The 11510-nt window shown below is 47.2% G+C and overlaps 3 protein-coding genes across 3 annotated transcripts in view; all 3 read right to left on the bottom strand.

Moving 5' to 3' along the window:
• Nucleotides 1-1190, bottom strand: part of LOC121936435 — a 6675-nt gene extending 5485 nt beyond the window's left edge. Inside the window, exons 1-2 of the mRNA XM_042478676.1 lie at nt 1101-1190; nt 265-404 (exon numbers count right to left, since the gene is read on the bottom strand). Coding sequence (XP_042334610.1) covers nt 265-404; nt 1101-1190 — 230 coding nt within the window. The remainder of the gene's footprint in view (nt 1-264; nt 405-1100) is intronic.
• Nucleotides 1191-2136: 946 nt separating this feature from the next.
• Nucleotides 2137-5711, bottom strand: LOC121936592 (lipocalin-15-like). The gene is made up of 7 exons (XM_042478935.1): nt 4395-5711; nt 3848-3987; nt 3499-3569; nt 2916-3029; nt 2569-2670; nt 2405-2426; nt 2137-2312 (listed from the first exon to the last, which is right to left on the bottom strand). The coding sequence occupies exons 1-7, from the start codon at nt 4488-4490 to the stop codon at nt 2306-2308; spliced, it is 552 nt and encodes a 183-aa protein (XP_042334869.1). The 5' UTR covers nt 4491-5711; the 3' UTR covers nt 2137-2305.
• A 140-nt stretch (nt 5712-5851) lies between these two features.
• On the bottom strand, nt 5852-10081 carry LOC121936589 (lipocalin-like). The gene is made up of 7 exons (XM_042478932.1): nt 9566-10081; nt 7934-8073; nt 7680-7756; nt 7061-7174; nt 6806-6907; nt 6163-6188; nt 5852-6053 (listed from the first exon to the last, which is right to left on the bottom strand). Exons 1-6 carry the CDS (start codon nt 9662-9664, stop codon nt 6163-6165), a joined length of 558 nt encoding a protein of 185 aa, XP_042334866.1. The 5' UTR covers nt 9665-10081; the 3' UTR covers nt 5852-6053.
• Between the last annotated feature and the right edge of the window lie 1429 nt (nt 10082-11510).

The following is an 11510-nucleotide window of genomic DNA, read 5'->3' as shown; positions in this document are numbered from 1 at the left end:
TGGCTATAAAGTGGCTCAAAATAAAACAGAAGTCAAAACATTCTTCCTTTTATTTTCCCCAGCATCTCTCTGAATTGAAAGCAGGGCAATGGTTCCCAAACTGTGGTCCTCCAGATGTCCGGACTTCAACTCCCAGAATTCCTGACAGTTGTATTTGACCATCGTTATGCAATAATAATAATAATAACAATAGCGTGACTTTGTGCCATTTGTGGCTGGGGGAGCAGTGATGGGGACGGAGAGGACGAGGGTTTTGGTGCTTACGTCGGGACGGAGGAGGTGATCTTGAAATGGCCGTCCTCCTGGCGGTCAATGCTGGCCACCATCATCTCCATGTTGTCCAGGTACTTCATCAGCACCTTGCAGTCCGTGGCAAAGGCCAGGATGTGCCAGTCCCCTACTACCTGGAGTAAGAACAAGGAGGACGAGGAATTTGGGGTAAGATGCAGCCAAGAGGAGGTGCTATGAGGAGGACCAAGTCAAAATAGGAAGATAGAGAAGAGAAGTGGCAAGGCTGACTTGGCAAAGCGGATGGAGACCACCTCATGGCAAAGCATTCAGTAAATGCAAATATATACCGTTCCTTAACCCTGGAAAAGGATGATGGGTGTTTCGCTTCCACTGACCAGTCCTCTTCCCTTTTTTTTCATACAGATTAAACCTAAGCATTACAATATGATCAAAACCTCATTAGACAGCCTTCCTTCCAAACGCTGGCATTTATAGCGGTTTGAGTGGAATTGTAACTCTATAGTTGTGTCACATGGAAGAGACCCTACTTTTAGTATAATTGCACACTTGTCTGCACAGAACTGCAAATGCGGACGCATGAGATGCCTAGGTTTGAATGTCTATAGCATAACTGCACACTTGTCCATACACAAGAAATTTCAGCTGAGGCTGCATGAAACTCCTAGGGAGGTACATCATCTCAGTTTTCCAAGGATGTCATTCATGCACTGAGTATGGAGCCCTTTGAACAGAAAGGAGCATTTCTAGAGACCCTTCCCCCCAAATAAGTTAGTTTGGGGGGAGACTCAGAGCAAACCTGAAGGATCCCTGCCCTTTCCTTGCAAAGGTTGCAGCCTGGGTTTATTTACCTGTTCTGGGTTGCAATGGTCTGTATCATAAGCCGCGGCTCGGATGGTGCAAAGAAAGACCATCATCCCCATCAACAACCAGACCTTCATCTTGGAGGGAGTGTGCTTGGTCCCTTCTCCTTCCAAAAAGGATATTCGCAGGCTCAGTCTTCGGAGGATCCTCCGGTTTTATCAGCTTGGCTCCCCTCCAGCTTCCCATGCCCACCGGACACGGGTGCGAAATGCAGATAGCAACCATTATTGTTGGCATGGGCATGCTTTTGGACCTGGACCATCGCAGCTCTAGGGGAAAACACGGGGATGGCATTTGCATTGGCACAAGGCCGAAATGGGTTTGTGCGTCTATAGCACAATTGCACACAACACACAAGTCATGTCAACAAGTCATTTCAAGCTGGTGAGCTAATGACTAGGAAAAGCCTGTCCCTCTTAACCCCAAACCAGGGCAAAACGTTGTGCAGATTTGCAGGGATCAGGAGAAAAATAGCAAAACCCCAAGCCTGAGTTCTGCTTTTAGGACAATGGTGCACACAAACGTGGCTCCTCCAGATGTTTCCATTGCCATCTCCCATTGCCACACTAGGAATTCTGGGAGCTGAAGTTAATTCATTTGGAGGAACAAAGTTTGGGAACCATTTGGGTTAGGAAACAGAATATCCTCCCTTTAGATAGTCCAGATTGGCACCAATGTTGCTTTCGTTCTTGCACCAAGTTCAAACCATATTAAAACCTGGCTGTTTAGGTGGAAGGAAACTGGTTTTGTCCAAATTTGCACATAGAATGGGTTTATTGATGGTGGTGATGGGGGGGGAATAAGACGTTTTGGCATTTTTCTTACAAGGAAGGCCTGGGCACCTTTGTGCATCATGTCAATTGCATTCAGTGCATGTATTGCATTCAGTGCAAATGTGCAGCCCATGCTCAGTTGGCGCTTGGAACATTACTTCTTGGAGATGGCCAGAAGAGAAGTTCCTTATCTTCTCTGCTCCCAATGCGAATTGCAAAAATATACACCACTTGCAAAGTAATATATATATATATCAAACTTTATTATGACGATTATTATTATTCAGCAGGAAAGGGATGGTGTGAGGATGTTCCCAGCTTGCAGGAAAGGCAAAGGAGGAATGGCTGGTGCTGGTCTTGGTTTCTGGATCCAAGGAGCGTCTGCCAGGAACAAGTTTGGGAAGAAGCATTGGCCCTCTTCAGCCACTGCAAAAACAACAACAAAAGGGATGGGTTGTACTTTTGGGTTTTCCAAGCATGCAAGCATTTCCCAGTTTTGCAAAGCGTCTCCAACTCACCTGAGAGCCTTGAAACATACATCTGCAAAGCAAAGGGAAAGACAAATGAGCAAAAGGGTGCACAAAGGTGTGTTTTGGGGAGCCATCGTGGCAAAGTCTTCATGAAGGGGGTCCTTCTGGATCCAAATGGAGAGGAAACTGACCCCTGGATGTCTTCTACTCACCAGATTTGGGGAGCATGACCATCATGTCATCGGGGAGCCCAACGCTGTGATAATGCACCTTGAACCTCTCCACCATCTCCGGAGTCACTTCTGGAGTTCGGGCTGTAATCCGGAGAAGATCGGTATTAGGACAGAATCGCAAACACATTGCTTACCTTTTAAGATGGCAAGCAATGGCTCCACCAAAGTGTGCATGTATTTCCCCATTAATAGCTTTTGCTCTCTTGACCCCACAACCGTCATGCAGCCCAGTTTCCATCTGCAAAATGCTGGAAGGTGTGGGCCATTGCAAAGTCTTGAAGCGAGATGGACACTGGGGCCAAAGGTCCGGCCTTAGGACACTTAACTGAGCAGCTGGACGGTGGAGCTGCTGGGCTCCCCTTCGGCCTCCTTCCAGACGTAAAGGACGGCAAAAGATACGTAGTCCGTCTCCATCACGCGAAGGTCTTTCTTGCCATGCTCTGCAGGAAGAAATGGTCAGGAGTCCATTTAGTTCCATCAGACCTTGCAAAATGACTTCTTTAAAAAGCAATTTCTCCTTTGCCCACATTTTGGAAAAAAATCATTTCTAAGGATGCATCTGCATTGGAGAAATGATGCGGTTTGGAGCCACGTTCGCTGCCACGGCTGGAAAACTGGGATCTGTACTTTTACAAGACCTTTGGCCTTTCTTGCAGAAAGGTCTGGTTTTCTGTATCACAAAACTAGGAATCCCAGAATTCTGTAGCATGGAGCCGTAGCAATTAAAGTGGTGTCAAAGTGCATTATTTCTACAGTGCAATACCCCCAATAGGAAATATAAACTAGCCAATTAGTTACTCAACCTATTTATAGTTATTATTATTATTATTAAATATTTATATTATTATAAATAATTTAATAATATCATTGGGCACTGAGTCCTTGGGCAAATTGAAAGGCGGTGCGTACCGTCGTTTGTGAAGCGTCCCGGCTGCTCCGTCTTCTTAAAATGCATCTCTATTTTCTTGCATTCTTCAGGTCTAAAAGATAAAAAGAGAAGAAAAACAGGGAAAGAAATGTCCTGGGCTCTTGGCATATTTCCCCAATTTTCTTTTGGACAACAAAGAATGAATCTCTGCAGGTCTCTATGTCCATCAGTATAGCTTAGGAAGGACTCCTTGGTTTAGAGACCCAGGTTGAGCACCTCCCTTTAAAGTTCGGATCGAAGCCCAGAGCAAATCTGCCCCTTCCCTGACGTTCCCCTGGACAGTATAATGGCCATCCTTGACCAGCAAAGGGGCTCCCGAGGGATACTTACAGAGGATATCCGGTCTGGAATTGCATGTCTCCGTTGGGAAGGGGTTGGATGATGGCGGCGGAGGTGGTCATGATGTCCTTCATGCTCTGGAAGATGGCGCAGTCGGAGGCCCCCGCCATCACATGCCAGGTCCCTGAAAACTGGAGGGACGGGGGTCAGTCTGGCCAGAGAGTGGCCCAACCATGGATGAAGGCATGCAACACATATTGCATCCCATGCATGAAGACATGCAACATGTATTGCATCCATGGATGAAGGCGTGCAACACTTTTTGCATCCTGTGCATGAAGATGTGCAATGCATATTTCATCCCATGCATGAAGGCGTGCACCACTTTTTGCATTCCATGCATGAAGGCATACAACCACAACAGCTTAGTTATAGCATTTTAGGACTGCTGAGCATTGTAATCCTAAAATATAATAACACTCTTCCCCCAGAGACAATATGCCTGAGCTTTGAGCACCCTCAACCTTGCAGCCAAAAAAGTTAGGGTTGATGCAGAGGAGTGGACTCATGTTCCCCACTGCTTTTCCCCGGGGGATACCTTCTCAAGGTCGAAATCTGGTTGCACCGCGACCTTGGCCTGAGCACAAAGCGCCCAAAGCAGAGCCATGCCAAGGCTGACCAGTGGGACGGCCATCTTCCTCGCTCCCAAAAGGCACAAAGAGAATGGACTCCAGAGACTTGGAGACGCCCTGATTTATACCTCTTTCGCCCTGGTATTGGGCAACCCATAATCCCCCATTTGGCTTCCCTCCCCATCAGTTGCATAACCCTTTTTGCAAGCATGGGTCCGGGAGGGGAGCTGGCATCCCTCAATGCCACGTTCATTAAGGCATTAAGTGGGATTAAGGTGGCACTCGGTGGGGCAAGGCCTTGGCAGAAAGGAAGGGGAAGCCAGAGGATTAGGTGAAAGAAAAAACCCCTCAAAAAAAGGCCCAGATATTTCCATTGCCAGGACATTGTGTGTTATTGGGCAAATGTGCCTCTCTATGGCAGAACAGATCCCACAGTTGTTCTTCTCTTAAAAGCTTTGGTTGTAAGAACTGTTTGAGGGTGGAATATGGGATATGGAGTACTTCGGAGGGCAGTTGGGTCTCCATCTTTGGAGTTTGGATGGGTGTCTTAGGATCTATGTATTCCTATCTATGTATGTCCTCTAGGAACCTATATATTTCTGCATGGCGGAAGGTGGGTCGGACTGTATAGCCCTTAGGGTCCCTTCTGACTCTAGGGTCCTCTGTATTCCTGCGTGGCAGAAAGGACTGTATGACACTTACGTTCTCTGCCAACTGTACAATTCCATGATTTTATCCAAATCAGCACAGATTTGTCTGTCTGTGTGTTTCTTTCAATTGTGTGTGTGTTTTTCTGATCCGTTTTGCCTAATATGCAAACCTTGTGGGAGCAATGGCACTTAATGCTTTAACTTTCCTGCTGGAAAACTGCATTCCCAAAAGATAGAAAATGGTGGATTTCAAAAGTTCTGGTGTCTCTGGGGTGAGCAAAACCGGATTAGAGCAATGCAGCCTGATTTTGGGGACCATTCCCAGGATCCGCACCCGCAACCCACCCGGCTTCAATGGGGAGCAAAAGCGCTTGCAACTTTGCAAAAAGACCCAACCTTTATCTAAATCCCTCATTCAGCCTCCAATAATCCCAGGGTATCAAATGCCTCATCTGCAAAGCAGACAAGGATGCTAAATGCACATTTGGTGATCTTGCCTTCAAAAGGTAATCCCTTTCTTGAAAAGAAGAGACAGATTTCCTGGACAGAGAGGATTTAAAACCATTGACCTGAGTTAGGGCCAAAGATGCTTTTGCATCATAATTTGGAATAGCAACAAGTGGGAGAACCAACACAAATCTGGACGGAAAAGAGACCTTTCCTAGCAATGCAAGGAATAAATGGATGTTCAATGTTGCGATGTCTCCTTCCAACCACCTTCATAGATGCTCCCACATCCCCCAAAAGATCCAACTGAGGCCACAACCCAAGAGTTTGCATTTCTCCTTTTGAATTCTTTTTATTCTTAACCAAAACAGGTTGCTACAGATTAGGGAGAATAAAGGGAGAATGTCGGGATTGAAAGGAAGATGTTGGTGGGGAGGTTTGCTATTCTGGTCAATGGCTGGAAACCCCCAGGATCGCAGACTAAAGGCTGAGCTTGGTCCTTCTTCCTTCCAAGTGATGCGTTTTCAACTGGAAAACGAAGAAAAGAGGGACAGGGAGGAGAAACACAATTGAGTATTTTTCTATTCTCTATTTACCATCAACTCCCCATATCCACAGATTTTTGTGCCCGACTCACCTACACCGAATCCTGTATGCAGAGGTCTGTTGGGGAAAAGAAAGGGAAAGGGGTCAAGAAGGAGGGTCCAAACACTTTCTGGATCCCAAACCTTGGTCCTCTATCGGTGTTGCAGACTCCAAATCCCAGAAGCCACAGGAATTCTGGGAGCTGAAGTCCAAAACAACCGGAGGACCAAAGTTTGAGAGCCGTGTTGCGATTTCCCTAACTGCTTTCAAACCGTATTATCGCAATGTTTTAATTCTCGGGTGCTGTTTTAATCCGTATTGTGAGCTGCCTTGGTTACCATCTGGGAGAAAGTAGGATAATCAATCAATCAATTGGGGGACGGTCCTTAACCAAAACCGCCAGTCGCACGCCTTGGCTGCATCCGCATTGGGAAAACAATCCACTCTGACACCGCTTTAGCTGCCGCGACTTCATGATGTGTAATTTTGGAAATTGTAGTTTTGTGAGCCTCATGGAAGTAAGCAGAAACCTTACTAGGTAGCATGGCCCATCCCAATTCCCTTCTGCCATCCAGAAGGCAGACTCCTAGATCTGGAGGGGACCCCCAAAGGCCACCCCCCCAAACCCCCTTTTGCCATTGAGGAAGGCCCCCTCCAAGCCCCCACTGACCGCTGCCATCCCTTTGGTGCCTCACCTGTCCTGGGAAGGAGGAGGATGTTCTCCCGGGTCAAGCCCTGCTCCAAAGCCAGTCGGGTGAACTTCTCCAGCAGCTCTGGTCTCAGCTCCTTGCTTCTCCCTACAGAAAACAAGAGGGCCATCGAATGGAGAAAGGGAGAAAAGGGAGAGGTGCCAGGGAGATGCCAGGGCCTGGCCATGGCAGGGGGGTCTCTGTGGACCAGAGTCAGCCAAGGCATGGCTGTCCGTAGGCAAGAGGCATGGGTTCACCTACCATAGAGGGTCACCCAGGTGGATGTCTGACCATCCTTGACCTTCTGGGCAAAGAGCAAGGCGTACTCATGGTAGTTGGTCTCCACCACGCGAACGTCCGAAGTGGTTCCCGAATCTGGAATTGGAGCAGAGGAGGACGGATGGAAACCGTCACCAAACATGAGATTATTTGCATTGTGGGGTCTTTTCTGCACAAAATTTCATTTGCAGCGCACACAAAATCCCAGGATATTATGCAGAAAAGAACAACCATGAGCATTATGCAGAAAAGAACAACAAGAGCAGTGTATTTTGCTAGCAAATTATATATATATATATAATTTTCTAGCAAAATACACTGCTCTTGTTGTTGTTGAGTGTGTTTGTGTGTAATGGGATTCTTTAATGTGTGCCTGTCCCTAGACTACAAATCCCAGTGGGATCAAGTTCAAGTGCAATGACTGAGAAGTGCAAATGCACTCGTTTTTGGGGAGACAAAGAAGGACATTTTCATGGAACCAGAGGCTCTACAAAAGCTCTGCAAAGGCAATCTGATCTGGCCCTCTCTTTCTTTTGGAAGGAAAGGAAGAGAAAAAAAGGATGTCATTGCTCTCCTAGGAGCCGGTCCATCCCTTACTTACAAGAACTTGTGTAGCTGAAGCGCCCCGGTTCCTCCGTCCGGACGAAGAGGCTTTTCCTCGTCTCGCATTTGTCTCCCCTGGAAGAGAGGATGAAGAAAGGGGTCTCCAGAATCAGCATCTTGGGGTCTTTGAGGCATTGCATTTTTAAAAGTAACTCAGTGGCACAACACTCGACAATAACCAAAGTGGCACTTTGCAACACCAGGAAAGCAGCATTGCAAAATTTGGAGAGCTTGGCCACTTGGGTTCCTTACTTTGGGTAAGTGGAGATGACCTCCAGGTCTCCGTCGCTTGTCGGAGTGACTTCCGTGGAGCACATCTTCATGGAGGACTTCTTCTCCTGGAACCAGCGGGAATTGGAGGCAAAGCCAACGCTGAACCATCGCCCCAAGAACTAGAGACAGAGAGAGAAAGACAAGGAGGGTGGACCTTTGCTTTTGCCATCCATCTCACCTGAAAGAACCAAGGCATCCTCTGGGCACCTTTGCACATTTGCAAGTGTGCATTTTCCCCTGTCTCGTTGGCACATCTGTATGCATGCATTTTTCCATCTCCTCTGGACGTTTGTACATTTGTAAGTATGCATTTTTCCATCTCCTTTGGGCACCGTCACACCTTTGCAAGCATTTTTGCTCTGGTGCAAAGCAGTCCATTCGCCTTTAGTGGGTAATAAAAAGCCACAGCTTTATTTATCTGTACACGGGTCATAAATCACAGTTTGACAGCCATAAACCATTCATGTTGTCTTGTCAGATATCTAACATATGCATATATTCCCTTACCATAAATCATGGCATAAATCCAGGCATAAATCATGCCATAAATCATACGTCAATATTCAGATCAGAATATTCCTGCCATGTTTGCACATTTGCAAGAGTGCATTTTCCCACATCTCCTTTGGACACGTTTGCACATTTGCACCCATGCATTTTTCCATATGAGTCTGCCCAAGTTTGGATACCTTTTGGGGAGAGGTCTTAGACCCTCCCAGCTATCCTTCCATAAGGCTTGGGGGGGGGGGGGATTTTGGGTGCTGCTGTACTTTGCTATGCTGCCAACATGGCCAGCCCTGGATATGTTTTCCATAAGGAATGCAAAGACCTTTCCATTTAAAAGGCCTTGGATACCGTTCTGGATCCTTTTTGCTCTTTCTTTTCCATTGCGATGGAAAAGAGAATTTGTGTTTTGGAAAGGGAACAATATATTCTACACAAAATAGGTGCCCAAAACACCCCAAATATTGGATTTTGAGACATAAAAGTACCCTTTCCAAGTGCAATGAACGTCTTTCTTTGTTCGCTTTGCTTGGACATCTCTTATTACGTTATATAACAGAACAGAATACAGTATAATCCAGCATGATATAATGGAGACATTATACTATAATACTGTATTGCAGTGTATTATAAATGAATATCATATTATAATTATAGTTTTCCACTTGTGAGAAAAGGAGGGGAGGAAACGCATAGAAAAGTGGGAGATGAACAGGATAACATTTGATGAATCCAAGACAAAAAAGGGGCCAAAGAGCTCATTCTGGAGCTTGTTGATTTTCCTGCCATTTTCAAAGCCGTATCTAAGAGTAGATTTAATTTTTAAGACTATATATACCACAGTCTCTGGTCACTATGTCCAGACACCTTGCAGGCAGGGGGTTCTGGGAGTTATCATCCCGAAAAAGTAACCACAGGGGATGCTGGGAGCTGCAATCCCCAAAAGCCACTCTTCCCCAGCTTTGCAGCAGAGCAACTTTCCCAAGTTTGGAAAGGTCACCTTTTTGAAATATAACTCCCAGAATCCTGGTGCCAGCAGGGCTCTACAGGGGATGCTGGGAGCTGCAATGCAATCCTTCAAATGCCACTTTTGGAGGGTCCGCTTACCTGTCCTTGCTGGAAGTCGGCTTGGACTGGAACCTGGGCCTGGGCCTGGACCAAGGAGACGAGGGCGAGGCCCCAGAAGGCCAGGAGGCCGCTCTGCATGGCTGGCGTTGCTGTCCTTCCTGTGTCCACTTGCGGTCACTTGTGAAGCCGAACAAAGTGCAAGCCAAGGAGGGACTCCGGCGGCCGGAGTTCTATTTATGGTCAGAGAGAGCTCTAGTTCTCTCCCTGCTGACAGTTACGCAAGAGAGAGGAGGAATGTGGAAAATAACACAACAACGCCGACTGAGCGGCCCAAGGCCCTGTGGCCAAAACTAATGCCCCGCAGCGGCACAGACTTTGCAAACCGAGGCGGTTTCCCGGCCAAGTCCACAGCAGGCCAGAAATGTGTCCAAGTCCACAAAGGCCACAAAAACACTGGCTCACTGCATCACAACGCACCCCACTTGGAAAAGCGCTTTGTTGCGCATCATACGCTCCTGTGCGCCTTCGCCACCTGGGTCCAAAGGTCAAGCCTTGTGGCCTCTTCTTTCAAAACCATGACCCTCTCTAAAAGCAAACAGACATAGGGCTTTGTTTGGAGACACGGCCGCAGCCGGGAGCCCTGGACCTTTGGCCTTTGCAACAGCTGACCCTCCAGACACGCTGGGAACCTGCAAGGCGACTGGAACCAAACTGACCACTAGAAAAGGGACAATGAGGATGATGATGATGATGATGATGATGTCCAGTGACCAGTTGGCTGAATCAGGCTGACCACTCTGGGAATCCTAGTGGCCCAATTTGGGAGGGAACCCAGAGGTCAGCAACTCCGACTCAGTGCTCCGTTTTCAGGAAGAGCGTCCAGACTCTCCCCAAAGACACCCCACTTCTGGAGGCCATTGGCTCCATTGCTGGACCTTTCCGTCTATCGAAAGGCTCCCAGAAGCAAAGGCAGGGCTCCAAGCGAAGCCCTTGACCCAGGACCATTATTCACCTTAGTTTGGAAGGTTTCCATTTCTCTTGCAAGGCTATAAACCTCACAATCGGACCAGAGGACCACCACACACAGCATCCTGCGTCGCCTCATGCATTGGAAAGCCTTTGTGCAAGCAAGATGCAAAGGAAAGAGTTGTGTTCCTGCAGACTACAGTACAATGCCTAGCATCCAGTGGCCACAGGGCGAACAGGTGTCCCAGCCGCAAAGGAAGACGAGGCACCGCAAAATGGAGGATATTTGAGAAAAATGAAGGTCATGAACAAATACAAGCTAAATACACTCCTATAGATATCAATGCATGCTTCTTAGCCATGTCCAAAATGGAGGGCATTCAAGAGAAACGAAGGACGTGACCAAACGCAGTAGAAAGGAAGCCATGTTGAGAAGGAGAGGCGACTGATAAGGGATAAACTGCAGCCAGGTGAGCAAGGAGCATTTGTCGTCTTTTATTGATGCTCAGCTCTCCTTGAAATGCCTTTTGATGGAGATGGAAAACATCTTCTCTGGCCTTTAATGGTCCTCCTGGGGCTGAGTTCCAGGTCTGGATTGTGCAAGAAGACCTTTCCTTCCCAGCAGGATCCGCTGGGAAATGTTATTGTCAATCCCATCGCCCCTGACATACAACAATCCCAATGAACGCTTTGGCTCCGCTTTGCCAAAACAAAAAGGATTTACGTCAGAGAGATGTTTGCACAAAGATTGGACCCTTTTTGTTCTCTCCAGGAGAAAACACACACATTCCTCGGCTTCAAAGCAAGCGACAAAAGGACAAGAAAAGGGGGACAAAACAGACCCATTTGGCCTTATTTGTAACCCCAAATGCATGAAATCTATCCATCCTTGGAGATGTGTTGACCTTACAAGAGGCTTATTTGTATAGACAGATTTCTGGCTGAGCGCATGACCGGCTCGGAAATAAAAACACGGGGCGACACTCATTAGCGCATGGGTTTTGCACAAGTCGACAAA

Source organism: Sceloporus undulatus, chromosome 7, assembly GCF_019175285.1.
Source record: "Sceloporus undulatus isolate JIND9_A2432 ecotype Alabama chromosome 7, SceUnd_v1.1, whole genome shotgun sequence".
In the NCBI taxonomy this organism is placed as follows: domain Eukaryota; kingdom Metazoa; phylum Chordata; class Lepidosauria; order Squamata; family Phrynosomatidae; genus Sceloporus; species Sceloporus undulatus.
This window is presented reverse-complemented; position numbering and strand designations above follow the sequence as displayed.

What these genes read in the sequence shown, in the direction of transcription:
- LOC121936592 (XM_042478935.1), bottom strand. Translation starts at nt 4,490, where the DNA reads ATGGCCGTCCCACTGGTCAGCCTTGGCATGGCTCTGCTTTGGGCGCTT. An exon ending in CAGATTTCGACCTTGAGAAG is followed by an intron (nt 3,988 to 4,394) that starts GTATCCCCCGGG and finishes CCGTCCCTCCAG; the next exon opens with TTTTCAGGGACCTGGCATGT. An exon ending in GGTCATGCTCCCCAAATCTG is followed by an intron (nt 2,427 to 2,568) that starts GTGAGTAGAAGA and finishes TTTGCTTTGCAG; the next exon opens with ATGTATGTTTCAAGGCTCTC.
- LOC121936589 (XM_042478932.1), bottom strand. Translation starts at nt 9,664, where the DNA reads ATGCAGAGCGGCCTCCTGGCCTTCTGGGGCCTCGCCCTCGTCTCCTTG. An exon ending in CCGACTTCCAGCAAGGACAG is followed by an intron (nt 8,074 to 9,565) that starts GTAAGCGGACCC and finishes CTCTGTCTCTAG; the next exon opens with TTCTTGGGGCGATGGTTCAG. An exon ending in CACCTGGGTGACCCTCTATG is followed by an intron (nt 6,908 to 7,060) that starts GTAGGTGAACCC and finishes TGTTTTCTGTAG; the next exon opens with GGAGAAGCAAGGAGCTGAGA.